Genomic DNA, 14,494 nt, shown 5'->3' with positions numbered 1-14,494 from the left:
ATTAAGCATGATTTAAATGGCAATAATAAATGAAGGCGTTATCTTTGTTGTTGCGAAGCTAAGTTTCTCTAGATTGGCAACAAATCCACTATCCTGCTGTTTCAAACGTAAACAAGCAATGGCCGCCATCAAAAAAATTATTAGGCTTAGCGGCACTTAAACAACTTTAAAATTGTTGATAATTCTAAAAATATTGCACACAGATTTACTAAAGGCATAAAAACCTTAACTGGAAGATAAGAACAATATAATTCAATCATTTTTAAAGCAAAAAATGCACAATTTACAAACATATAACAGTAAAGAAACTGAGCTCACTGAGCCGAGTAACACAGTGGATATATATATAAATATATTGATATACATTTGGTGCGGCCGCTTGCAACCAAAATACGAAGTGCACATCTGCATGCTATAGCAGGCCTATATACAAAATTTCAAAGTTCTGAGGCTACTCGTTTTTGAGTTATGTGAGATATATACATATGTACGTATAGACACCACGAAAAATTCTCTTCAGAATTCATTTTAATGTATTTTTGTAATTTTTTTGGAGGAAAAGAGTCTTATTCTGTCCTTACATAGAGATGTCATGCAAAAACATCATTAAATTGCATGCGATAGTGGTCAAAATGGATATTTTCGTTGAAATATGCTGTCTGAAACTTTTCGCGATTACAATACTTCCTTTTTGATTCGTACAAGGAAATAAAAAAGATCTTGCTGGATCAATTTATCAAGATGTTTCAAGCAAAAATCGGATCTAATTTTCTGAACGTCCAGTTTATTGGATCAAGAAATAAAACTTATATACAGTAGGTTTCATTCTCTAGATTCAATGAAAATGATGCCTACTCAAAAATAAGTTGCTAGGCAAAGAATTAAATTTGTAAAATCGTCTGCTGCAAATTAGTTAACGTCACAGAATAGTTAAAATACGCATCTTTAGAAAACAATGTGTTTTTAAAACAGATTATTATAGAAAAATTTTATAAACTTCGATATTTTACAGTACTTCTGTGCTTGTTTCGTATTTTTTGTAACATTTATAAATATTTCTGTATTTGTACTAATCTTACAACACTCTATAGCTTTATATTGATTCTGTCTTGCTTTAGCAAAAAGCGAGATAACCCTCAAGTTTCACCATTCAATTTTCATAGCCCAGCAATACTTTCTTGTGTGAAAAAGTGATAATCCTATTATTTCCGCATATATTGCCATCATTCATGATCATGGAGGTAGGAAGTAAGATGGAGTCGCCCTAAACAAGTTTCTCCGTACCCTGCTCTGAAGCACCTGCGATCCCTAAGTGGTGACCAAAACATTGGGTCATTTACCATTGAGTTCTATGGGATTTGACGCGTTCGGGTGTAAATATTTTGTAATTACGTCGCAAATATACATATAAATGTATATATTTTCTTTTTCTACAACACTTCAGAGTCCTAAGTATGTGAAAACAACATATTTTTAAACAACATTTCATTCTGAACGGAATTAAATGCTATACTTTTCACAGGACAGTTTTCTCAGAATGGTTTAATTTGAATGAAATATTTTCACAAGTTTTCGTTAATTACAGTAGAAAAAAAAATTAAGGTAATTCGATTTTATTCGGTTAAGGTACAAAAATTAAGATCAAAGTTTATTGTATTATTAATATTAAAATTATGCATTATTTCTTTTCTATTTATAGAGCTTCTTCCTAAAATACTTTCTTAAATATGACATGATTTTTTGGCTTCTTTTAAATCGAAAAATGTAAGTCAATTTATAATTAATGCTCTATTCGGTTCATTTTAAATTAGAGAATTATTAGGAATTAGTGAAATACTTTAAATAAGTATTTCGTTAATTCCTAATAATTAAATAGGTATTAAATAGTATTTGACTTTCTCTGAACATTTCTGAAAGGGAATAAAATAAGTTTTTTTTTTTTTTTTTTTTTTTTTTTTTTTTTTTTTTTTTTACCCTTCATTTCAACAATACATATTCCAAAACTCTTTATTACGTTCTTAAGTGCGCATCTCATAGCATTTGCTTTACAATACCTTTTAACAGGTTGCTTTCCAATACGAACAATTCTTGCTTAAATAGTTTTATAACGTATTTGTCAACAGGATTTCAATTTATGTTTACAATTCAATATTAAGGTTATTATATATTTAGATAACATTTATAATCATTATAAATTAGATACATTTAATCATTAGATTTCTTCACAGTACTTTCACAGTTGTTTATAAGTGAATAAATTCTTCATTTCAAATACATTTATAAAAAATTTAATGAATATTTAAGTATTTTGTCAAAGGCAGATACATGCTTTTTTGCAAGCACATGCATAAATACCCATACATATTTCCTATTTATCATTTCCGGCATGTGCAAATCTTTAATTTCTGTGCATTCACTATATTTTTTGTGTAAAGTAATTTACACTAATTTAGCATAAACCCAAAAGTTTTACATAAAAAATATATATGAATATAATTTGAATGAAAATTATAAGTATTATTTTTAATACCCACTCAAAGGTCAGTTTTTCTTCAAAATTCCTCCACGATGGCATCTCTCTCTTTAGGCAGATAGCCCTTGCATGCGTTACTCTATTTAATAAAAACTTAATCTGACCTATGTGCCTAATTACAAATATTTTAACATGCATAATTTTATATTTATATTTAGCCATCAAGTTTCAAACTTTTCAAATCTTCCAGAAAATAAATTTTGGCAGATCTCTTTTAGCAATTTTCTTAAAATCTATATTTTTGTAGTGCAACAGCTTAGAATTTTATAAAACAAATTCATAATCAAAATCGCTGTTGTTAGTTATCGAAAAATAACCAAGATTTGATTTTTGCGTAAATGTCAGTAAACTATACAAATTGCTATTATCCATCACACTATGAATGTTTCTTTCATGCGAGAGTGTCCCTTTTCCAATTTCTATGGAACTGTCGTGTGTCGAAATACTATCAGAATCTTGTCGAGCGAGCTTCTGAATGTAAACAAAGAACACCCCGTCTGGTGACCCAAGCTTCAAAGCAGTGCTTCACTTCTAGCGCGGAATGGCCCCTCCTCCCTTTCCTACCTCCATGTTCATGACTTCCTCTGCCATTCTGCATCGATGAATGATGTTATTTGCTTCTTTCGCATTAAAGAGAACCCTTTTTATGGTAATTTTGTTTCCAGCCGTACCTTTCATTAACCCTGCACTGCTCGAATTTTATTAGTAATTAAAAATATATTTATGTGAAGTGAAATCAACAAATATGAATCTCTAAATAAAATTAGCAATCAACTCGCTGCTTTTCAATGAATTCATTGCAATGGAACAATGCTTTGCTCCGCAGAACATTCTTATTTATAAAAGTGGTCCACACTTCAAAAGTCTGAGAAACACTGCATTAAGGCCAAGCATCTTAACTTCCAAAGCTATCACTATTTGTTGGAATGCATTTTATAACAATGCAACTACAAGAAAGATACCACTCCAACTGGTAGTGGTTAGCGTTGCTGACTGCAGTGCCGAAGGGCCCCGGTTCGAATCCCGGAGAAGGCATGGATGTTTGTAAATGTACAGTGTTCATGAAGCATGGGGCATTCCAAATATGCGGCGAGCCGAGAGTCCCCTCGAGAGGTTGGTAGTAGGGGAAGAGGGGTGGGAGACCCTTGGACCCATCCCCCCAGGGTGCTCTCCATTAAAATTGGAGGCGGAACTGAGCTAAATCGCATTGTCACCTTCAACAGGCGTCTCTTGCACTGTCCTAGCCACAAGGTATTTCATGGGCTTGTCCTGATGTTTCTGTCAGACAAGTTATGTAAGTCACAACAGATGTCTCACTTCACCAACAATGTATTTGGTAATGCAAATCATCCCTTATCACCTACTGAATGAAGGGAATGAAAAGATCGTTGTTATGGTAAATACTCATTTTGGTACTGAACAAATTTTTTCCATTTAACAGTTTTGTACGAGCAAAGTTTGGGTGCTGCGAAAGTGGACTTCCCTGACTTTCCCATATGCCACACAGTCGTATTTTCCTACACCAGTTTTGCTTGGCCTTTTTCACTTTTTTTACTTTGTGGCGTTTCTAATAATGCCTCTAGTAGTCCAGGAAAGAATGGATGGTAAAACCAGTTCAAGTTTACCGTTTTTTGTTTAGGCTCTGTACGTTGCTTGAAAAGATAATTTTCTCCGGATTGTGATACTGATCTCCATGTTTTAAAATATATCACACCACAGCTGAATTTCAAGCTGTCCAAAGATAACCTAATCATTCATGTTTGGATATAAATGTATAATGAACATATTTTTATCTCATTTGTAACATACATACACCTCAGCCCACGGGAGAAACAATCGGAACTGTCGCGAAAGAGTACAAAGTAAACAAGTTAACCAGGGTTTTGATATTAACAAATTTCAAAGAAAAGAGATAAAAAAATGTATATACCGTATTTTCCGGCGTATAACGCACATGTGTGCATTAAATGCTTGAGGAAGTAAATATTCCGACACAGAAGATGGAATGTATTCAATGCAGATGTTCAAAAGAATGCTATTTAAAGCACTTCCAACCTAAATGAATTCGTGGAATTAGATATTTTCATTTTGTGTAGTCATTTGAAACCGAGATTTTAAAGCGAAAATCAAAGGCACCTCAGCCTAATGAATTTATTTATTTATTATTATTTTTTTTAAATTTTGGTGCAAATAAAAATCTTAATTTTTTAACCTTTCCTTTTTATATCCGGCGTATAACATGCACCTGTAAATTTTGGTCCTATTTTTTGTATTAAAGTTGCACGTTATATGCCAGAATATATGGTACACAAAAAATACACTTATCTCCTTGTTCTCTTTAGTGTTCAGCACCTTCGTCAGAAAAAAGACAACTTTAACTAAAAACGTCTTATTTTTGCGGTAATTAAAAATGATCTTAATGACTTGAAACAGTTTTGACTGCTAATTTGAACTCATGCAATCGAATGGAATACAAAATTGTTTATAAAAAATATGCTTATTTTTGGTCACAATATGCCAGAAAAATGAAAATATTAAGTGGTTAATTTGTTATCCTACTTTGGATAAATTGCTAAATCTTTCAAATTTTGATATTACTTTACTTTACTTACCTTACAAGCATGACCCAATAATAGCATTTAAAAATATTTTTAAATAGATCAAAATTACCCATTTTTCATTAAATTATACATTAGCATTTCAAACACATAATCACATTTTATAGTTGTTCGTGTTTTATTAGTTTTATTCTTAGTTTATTAACAAATAATTAATTTCTTCATAAATTAATTATTTCATAAAATTATACATTAGCATTTTAAACACATAATCACATTTTATATTTGTTCATGTTTTATTTTATTTTTATTTCTAGTTTATTTTAAAAGAAAGAATTTTAACTGTGCATGATTTTACTGAATTTTAACCACAGCTTTAAACGTAATGCTGTGGATTTAAATTATTGGCAAAGTGACAGAAATACACAACAACTACTGGCCAGATAGAAATTGAACAGCATTTTAAATTGCAATGCCATGAAAGAACAAACAGATAACAAAACCATATTTATTTTACAAACTGATACGCAAATTGCAAACACATGAGTTATAAAAAATATTTAATGAAAAAATCAAGCTCACAATTCAACATCATAATCAGAACTTTGTATGAAAAATATAAAGATAATAATTTGCATATATTAAAAGCTTTGACAATTTAGTGAGAGTTCATGACCTGACAATAAGAGGGTTTGAACAACAGAACTTTACAATTTCTTACCATACTGAAACTGATGAACCCACAACATTATTGCTGTACCAACTGAAACATTCTAAGATAATATTTGTAAAGATAAATTAAAACTATTGTTTTAAAAATATTTAATTTTAAAAGCTTTATGCACACATGTTCTTTTGCACCGACAGATAATCTAACAATCTAACACTTTTTTTTTTTTTAATTTCGTAAAATTAATATGCATTCAGAAGAAATAGCACGTATAAATTTTTATTTTTTCCATGGAGAGTAATGATATAATATACACAGTGTGCACATGTATAATGGATACAAAGAAGATAATCTTGTTTGATACAAGGGAATACATAATGAATAGAAGATGAAAATCATCAATTCATTATGTTTTCTGAAGAATACAATGCCAACTAAACCTTAAACAACTGATGCCAAAATGCCTCCTATGAGACATTGCATGTATCCACCATCTTATGACTCATTAGAAGAATGAAAAATTAATATTGCTGTTATCAGAAGATGCAAATCACCCAACAATTAACTCAAATCCATAGCGCCAATAATTCTTTAGACTCAGAATATTTTCAGATGCATACATTTAATGTGAACAGACATTCCATTTTTCACTTTAAGTACATTATTCAATAAATTACATAAGTTGTTTAATACTTGATAATATAATAAGCATTATGTTAAATAAGTCTGCTCAACTACAGGCTGATGTAAATTTTCTGAGCATATTTATTGTCCTAACATCCTAGAGATTTGACCTATTATTCACAATTTTGCTTATGAAAATTTCACCTTATGGTAATTTACTAGAATGTAAAAATCCACCATTATAAGTAAAAAGCATCAAAGTTAATTAATAATTGTCTTTTCTACCATTCAAATATTAAGAAAAATACTTGACATTAAAAAAAAAGAATCTGAAATATTTTGTGAAACATGAATGATTTTAAATGCATAAAAAGTATACTATATTACACTTGTATATTTGCCTCTCCTCCTTTAATTAATTTTATCTCTTGATAAATGAAAAAAAAAAAAAAATACATGGTACACGCTTTCTGAGGGGAGGAAACAAAAGAAGAATTTAGCAGATTAAAAAGTACATATGAAGAGATGTTTAATATTACTATACACTATACCTAAAAAAAGCCACTTACTGTTATCATACCATATTTATGGTAGCAATCTACAAGGCACAGAAAAATAATACAATTATTTTAATAAGAAGAACAGTATTTAAAGTAATCAGATTTCTAAACTATATGCTGAAAAAGCTGGGTACGTGAAAGGAAGAAATATGTCTGTAAATCTAATTATGTTTAATTAAAATATGCCATTGATCTTTATATAATATGAAATTATGGCAACAACATTATATTAATTTAGCATATTAACAGAAAATGAAAAACAATGAGCAACAAAACCTAAATATGAATGAGGAAATATATTTAAAAAATTTTTCTGTAAAAAAGATGCAAGTCCATAAAATTCAAAACTTTTAAATTCTGTAGATATGGTATCTATCAAATGAACTACTTCAACATCTTTAGATTATTATACAGAAACAAAACTAATATTGTCCAAAATGTAAAACCTTATAACCCTAACCCAATTTCTGTTAATATCCAAGTTTCTCAGTAATATAATCATATATATATATAAACTGGTAATAACATCTCTAAATGTAGACCTTTCACATTTATTATATTTAGCATTACAACCTCTAATACTTGTAAATGTTTACAACCTTTAGCATCACAACTTTTGCTACTCATAAAATTACACACTTCCCCAAAAAAGGTTAATACCTAACCTAAGTTCAACTATTTTTAATTCTCTCCTTACATGACGACCATGTTTGAACGTTTTAAACATTTTCCATTCATAAATCTTATGTTATTTTGCCACCGATATTCAAGTTGTTGATTCCATTTAAAAAGCTATTTCTTAATGCATATTAATATCAGTATGCAATATATCTTAAAATATGCAATTTATTTATTATTACATACTCAGTACTTCAATATGTACAATCAAATATGTTAAATTTTAAAAATCACTTACATTATATGTTATTAAAAATAGTACAAAACATTCTACAGAAATATGTTATTCAAATCCAATTAACAGCAGATTTTAAGTATCATTATACACATATATTACTACATAGCGCATTCATAAGAAAAAAATTTTGATAAGTTATTGAAAGAACTTTAAAAAAAGAGCTGACAGCTTTTAACAAGAGAGCATACACCTTTGGTTAAAAGTATCACATAAATATACATTTAAAAACTTAATTTGAATTATATATATCTCAGTTTTTTCAAAGGTACAGAAGAATATGACTTAAGATGATTGTAATCAATCTGAACAACAGAAAATTCCGGTGCATGAACATTCTTCGATAATATATGCTGGATCAATTTATTATAATAGGATTTCCATCTTAAATTACCCAAATTAAAGCATCCAATTTTGTAGCGTCCAACAACGATTCTATTTAACCTTGCTTCTAAGTCAACACAACCATGTGCTGAATGCCTTGTTACATTGAGGTCATAAAAATGTACGCAAAGATCAGCATATTCCTTTAGAATAGGTGCTCCAAAACACATGGGAGGTGGACTTCTTGCTATAAAATAAAACAAATACATTAATTAAATTAAAAAAAATAAGAGTATATAATATTAATTTTCATTTTGGAAACTACATAGCGTATTCGGAAACTAAGTACCGTTTCATTCTAGCGCCGACGCAGCGCTGTGGTAGGCGAACAAATGTCCACGCCGAGGCTCGGAGTGGTCGGCCTTTTGTTGTCACCGATGATTTGGTAAGGAAAGTTGATGAAGCAATTCATGAGAACAGACGCTTCACAATGACAACTCTTTCAGAGGCATTTCCACAAATTTCACATACTGTTTTGTTCGAAATTATGTCTGACCACTTGAATTATCACAAACTGTGTTTCCGATAAACTGTGATTCCGATACTGGCGGGAAGTTTCTTTGACGATGGTATACAAAAACTGGTCACCCGCTATGACAAGTGTTTGATCATTGGTGGAAACTATGTTGAAAAATAGTTTAAGACATGTATTTCAGGTAAAAGTAAAATTGGATTCGAAAAAACTGTTTTATTTTTTATTTTTATTTTTTCAAAACGGTACTTAGTTTCCGAATACGCCTCGTAGAATCTCCAAAGCAAATCAGAAAATACAACTCTTTCAATCTTAATTGGAGTGTTGGTAGCTGTGGATGGGAATCTTGAACCTAAAGCTTTCCCCCCTTTAAGAAATCACTCCCTTCTTGCAACAAAGTGCCTTGTGTGTTGCTTAAAGGATTCTCAGTGGGGTGAATTTCTTACACAAAAAGAAGGGAAATGTAGGTATTAGTGGCTAGGCTTTTAGATGCTTTTCCTCAATGAGAGAAAATTTATTTAATACAAAGAAATACAAGCCTGGAAATGGGGGGAAAAAACATGACCATTAGAGTGGACAACCTGGTCCTTTCAAGCAGGGAACACAATTGACAATATAGTGACCCTTGTCCCGAAAAGGTTAAGTAGGGTTAATTAGCTTAATAATATGTATAAATATACTGAATCTTCATTATTATTGCCAAGTACAGTTATTTATTCACTAAACAGAGGATATTTGCAAAATTTTCCCCTCCACATTACCAAAATATATTGAAATAAATCTATGTTATTTACAAGAAACTGCAACATAAAATAGTTTATGAGAGAAAAATAACTTTTTCCCCGGAATCAGTGCACTAAGATGCCTTTTGTGGCATGAAGAATAGCTAAGGTGTTTTTGGTGTATTTAATTATGGCAAAGCACACAAGGGCTATCTGCCTAAGGGGAGGGATGCCTTCGTGGAGGACTTTCTAAGGGAAACTGGATCGTATACACGTTACACATGGGGAAAACCACGAAAACGCCCATGCAGCCAGCCCGTTCGCGGGATTCGAACCTCGAACCGAACTACCAGTGTTCAGCGACTTTACCGCTCGGCCGCTAGTGGGCCGAAGAATAGCTAAGGAGCAGTCACTGTCACACCATGCTTTATCCAATATCTAGGCATAGATTAAACCGATGGCATTAATCACATAGTTCTTTAATGTTTTGGCAACTGGAATACTTATCCTGAACATAAGCACACAAGAAAAAAATCAGGAGGGGCTTATGTAACAATCATAACAATTACGGCGAATGACCATCATGCCCAATCCAACAGTTCTGAAATATTATCTGATAAATTCACAAATCATTAATCTTTACTGTGGCAGGCACCATCTTACTAGGAAATAAAAAAAAAAAAGCTGAAGCATGAAAGATGGCATGACTGAAAGCAACTCCACTCACTTGATTAATTGTACACAGCGGGAAAAAAAAAAAGTTCTATATCTCCCATTCTACTGGGCCAATTGATTAAATTCAAATTGAGTTTTTCATTTCTCGAAAATGCAACTTAGGATATATATTAGATTTATACATAGCATTACTGTAACACAGGTATTCTGGCACAAAATTGGACTTTTTCTTAAATGATATGCCATTAAAAGCAAAATAAACCATTTTTATTCACACAAAATATTCTTGTAGACATAGACATAACAATTTTGGCCTAAATGGCGTTTTTAAAAAGAGTAATAGAAATAGATGTTATATTTAATAGGAAATAAAAGTCATATAAAAGGATAATAGTATCTCATTAATTCTTTTAGAGTTGTAATTGATTTATTAGCATATATACACTTTATAGACACCATTTCCTGGCTCATATTTCTCTATTTTCAATTGAAATAAATTTTTTTATATCAATTTGCTGTGTCTAACAGCAGATATTTTGTCTTCTTGTTGCTTTGTATTCCTTATTTTTCTACACGATTTGAGAATATCGTCATTTGTTTTTGAAGAACTTGTAATAACACCGTGCATTTGTGAGAAAATAATAAAACAAAGCTAGATTTTCAAAATGCAAAAATGGCTAGGATTGACTAAGCGGAAAGGGATGATTCACAGGTGATGGAACCAGTACAATCTACTAGGACTAAGACTATTAAAAAGAAAAATCGTTTAGAGAAAATATGATGAAAGTTATTTATCATCTGGGTTTACTTGGCATGGAGATGAAATGGACCCTCAACTTCAATGTGTTGTTTGCAGTGAACTATTATCCAATCAAAGTATGGAACCATCATTTCTTAAAAGAAATCTTGAATCTAAGCAGGCCAATATAAATATATATAAGCAAGCCAATATCTGAAGAATATTTTAAGAGGAAATTATTGGAGTTCAAAAATAGTAAACAATTAATTAACAGTTTTGTTACTTCAAGGTGAAAAAGCTTTGGAAGTTAGTTACCAAGTAAGCCTAAGAATCACCAAAGACTGGGCAGGCTCACTCTACTGGAGAAAACCTTATATTACCAGCAGCTAAAGATATCGTTTTAACATTATTCAACAAAGAATCAGCTAATGAGCTTAATAATATTCCATTATCAAATGAATGAGATTATCAAATGAATCTCATTTGATAATGGAATATTATTAAGCAATATATATATATATATATAATGTTGTATGAACTTAAATCCATTTAGTGCGAATACAAGTTATTATTACTTGCGCATATATATATATATATATGTAAGATATAACAAAATATGATAGCTGTTTCAAAAAAATAATTGACGACCTCAAAATCAACATTCTAAATTTGGTGATCTGCCCCTAAATTCATCTCTTCTCACAGGTTCCAGAGTTTTCTATCTTATGTAACGTTTTAATGCAGATGCCAAAACTGTGAACTGAAACTTCAGCCTTCTTGCTATGAAAATACTATAACCTTTCCCCTTTTCCGCATAGCTCTCTTGCTGGTAAGACGCGTTTAATACATGCTGCTGCCGCTTACTTGCTTAAGATGACGTCGTACTACAAAATGGGAGTTATTCTATTCAAATATTATTAAGAAATATCTTACCTGAAAGGAGATGATTTGATATGCATGGAAAAAGTAAAGATTGTGATTTTTCAAGATATGTTGTGCTAAATTGCGTCATCATGCTTTCCACTCTGCCACCTTCAAACCACAGTTTCATTACAATAATATGGCGCAACCGATTTTCGACCCTACAGGTGTGGAACTTCAGTGCAGTTTATTTCAACTCATCTCACATCGTTTAACGAATGGCTAAAATTATAAAGGTAACTATTCATCTGGATTCCCAATCAAGCCACTACGGTCTTCTCGGTCATCTACGCAGTATCTAAGCTGTTGAGAGTTCCACTGCTTTCATCTACGCATTTGGAATCATTACATATTTATAAAAAGTCGACAGGATTCGAACCTGTGCGGGGAAACCCCAAAAAGTCAGGACAGTATTAACCTGGTGCAAGTTTTCCCGAATGGATTTCGAACTCTGCTGCCTGAAATTACCAGTGACTCATCAAATTCATTCCCGGTGTGTGATTTAACGGTATATTTTAAGTGCTTTGAAATCATCGCGTATCTGTAAGTTCAAAATCAAAAATGTTTGGGATCAATGTCAGTCTCGCCAACGTAGTGAAATACGGTTAATCTTCCTTGCTCGCTTCGAATATTCACAATGTTTATTCATCTCCGATCATCACCTAGAAAGAAAATTAAACATCCAAAGTGCTTTGAAGGTCATCAACCTCATTAGTGAAATAAGAAATGCTAAATAGTATTTTGTGCTCTCTTGCATGTTTCAGTGCTTTATTCAGCTAATTTTTCATATTCAAAAAATGCAATATTATTATACGTCATCAAATATGATAGGGAAGTGATATTAATTTCCAAAATTGAGTACATTACGTTTAAAAAAATTGCATTTATAAGTTATAATTGTATTATCATTTATTGATGATAAAGTTTTGCTTAAGTCATTTTAAAATCAAAGTTAATAATTCAAACATTTTATGATTTATTTAAAATGTAGTTTTGTATTTCTGAATTGGGAAAAAGAAATTATTGAATTTGATAAAAATTAGGTAAAGAATTTGAAGGTTTGACTTAGGGAAGGTTCCTAATGTGAATAATATTTTTGTACTATTGTTTAAAAAAATTTTTTTTTTTTGAATTTTTACTGTATTTTAAGAATGAAATTATTGTTTGAAAATTTTAAATTCTAGGAATTTCTTTAATGTTTTCAAGATAAACATTGAAGGCTCTCACCTTATGAAAAAATACATTTTTAAATCTAAGTATTTTTAGTTTTTCATAAAATAAAGTGTGTTTTTAATATTCATATGCAATGACAGCAGTTCGAAAAAGGCCAGTTGACTCTACAGAAGGAACGGAGGCCTTTTCTACAGTAACTGCTAATTTGGTAAATCTTTTGGCCACTGGTGAAGAATATTAAACACAGTTTGCTCAACTGATAAACCAATATGATGGAAATGCTAGTATTTAGATAAAGTTGTGGAGTCTTCAAGTTTTGTAAAGAATAAGTTTGAAATTGTGTTTATGAATGATGTTTTACGAAATTTTTATATTTTAAAATGCCTTCCTTAAAAAACATAATTAAATAACATGAAAGTTGGCATCTTAATTTGTAATATAATAGAAATATTTTCATCAACAAAAATTTGAAAGAATTTTATTTGAACATTTAGTTGTGAAAAAATTTGAACTTTTACCATGTGGAACTTTCAAGAACTTTACAAAATTTCATTGGACATTCTTACCTCAGAACACTAAAATGTGCAATTGTTTTAAAAGAGTACAGTGTCTAAAATTATTATTGAATTCAAAATTTTATGACATTCAGTGAAATGTCAAATTTGATTCAAAATATCGGTCAACATTTTATGACAATAATTTTTTGTTTAAAAGTTAATATGTTTGTATTTTCCAAATTATATCTTTCACATTTTGCTGCTCTAATGCTTGTTCTTCCACCCTGCTCACCCAACTTTTCTTTTGAAGGGGGGAATATGTAAGATATAACAAAATATGATAGCTGTTTCCGAAAAATAACTGACGACCTCAAAATCAACATTCTAAATTTGGTGATATGCCCCTAAATTCATCTCTTCTCACAGGTTCCAGAGTTTTCTATCTTATGTAACGTTTTAATGCAGATGCCAAAACTGTGAACTGAAACTTCAGCCTTCTTGCTATGAAAATACTATAACCTTTCCCTTTTTCCGCATAGCTCTCTTGCTGGTAAGACGCGTTTAATCCATGCTGCTGCCGCTTACTTGCTTAGGATGACGTCGTACTACAAGTTATTCTATTCAAATATTATTAAGAAATATCTTATCTGAAAAAAGATGATTTGATATGCATGGAAAAAATAAAGATTGTGATTTTTCAAGATATGTTGTGCTAAATTGCGTTATCATGCTTTCCACTCTGCCACCTTCAAACCACAGTTTCATTACATATCTATATATATATATATTAATATTTCTCATTTGATAATGAAGTCTACGAATTCATGAAATGGCATATTCCATAAAAGAGACATTTATTTAAAAATAAAAAAAGTATTTCACATTGAAATTGAATGAAAGTTTCTGATGTAATGAACTTTGTCCAATTATTAGTTTATATATATTTCGAAGAAGATAAACAAATTACTGAAGAGTATTTATTTTGTGAATCTCTTCATTACAGAGCAACTGCAAATGAAATTTTCTGAGTAATAGACAATTTTAGGTTTGAGA

General features: G+C 30.7%; 1 protein-coding gene across 1 annotated transcript in view; it reads right to left on the bottom strand.

Moving 5' to 3' along the window:
- Positions 1-5,583: 5,583 nt before the first annotated feature.
- The window catches only part of LOC118193295 (uncharacterized), a 36,329-nt gene continuing 27,418 nt past the window's right edge, over positions 5,584-14,494 (bottom strand). Inside the window, exon 4 of the mRNA XM_035364355.2 lies at positions 5,584-8,429. Coding sequence (XP_035220246.1) covers positions 8,101-8,429 — 329 coding nt within the window. The 3' untranslated portion in view covers positions 5,584-8,100. The remainder of the gene's footprint in view (positions 8,430-14,494) is intronic.

The sequence above is a fragment of the Stegodyphus dumicola genome, chromosome 4, assembly GCF_044657685.1.
Source record: "Stegodyphus dumicola isolate Sdum_Otavi_A_Nest chromosome 4, ASM4465768v1".
Taxonomy (NCBI): Eukaryota; Metazoa; Arthropoda; class Arachnida; order Araneae; family Eresidae; genus Stegodyphus; species Stegodyphus dumicola.
This window is presented reverse-complemented; position numbering and strand designations above follow the sequence as displayed.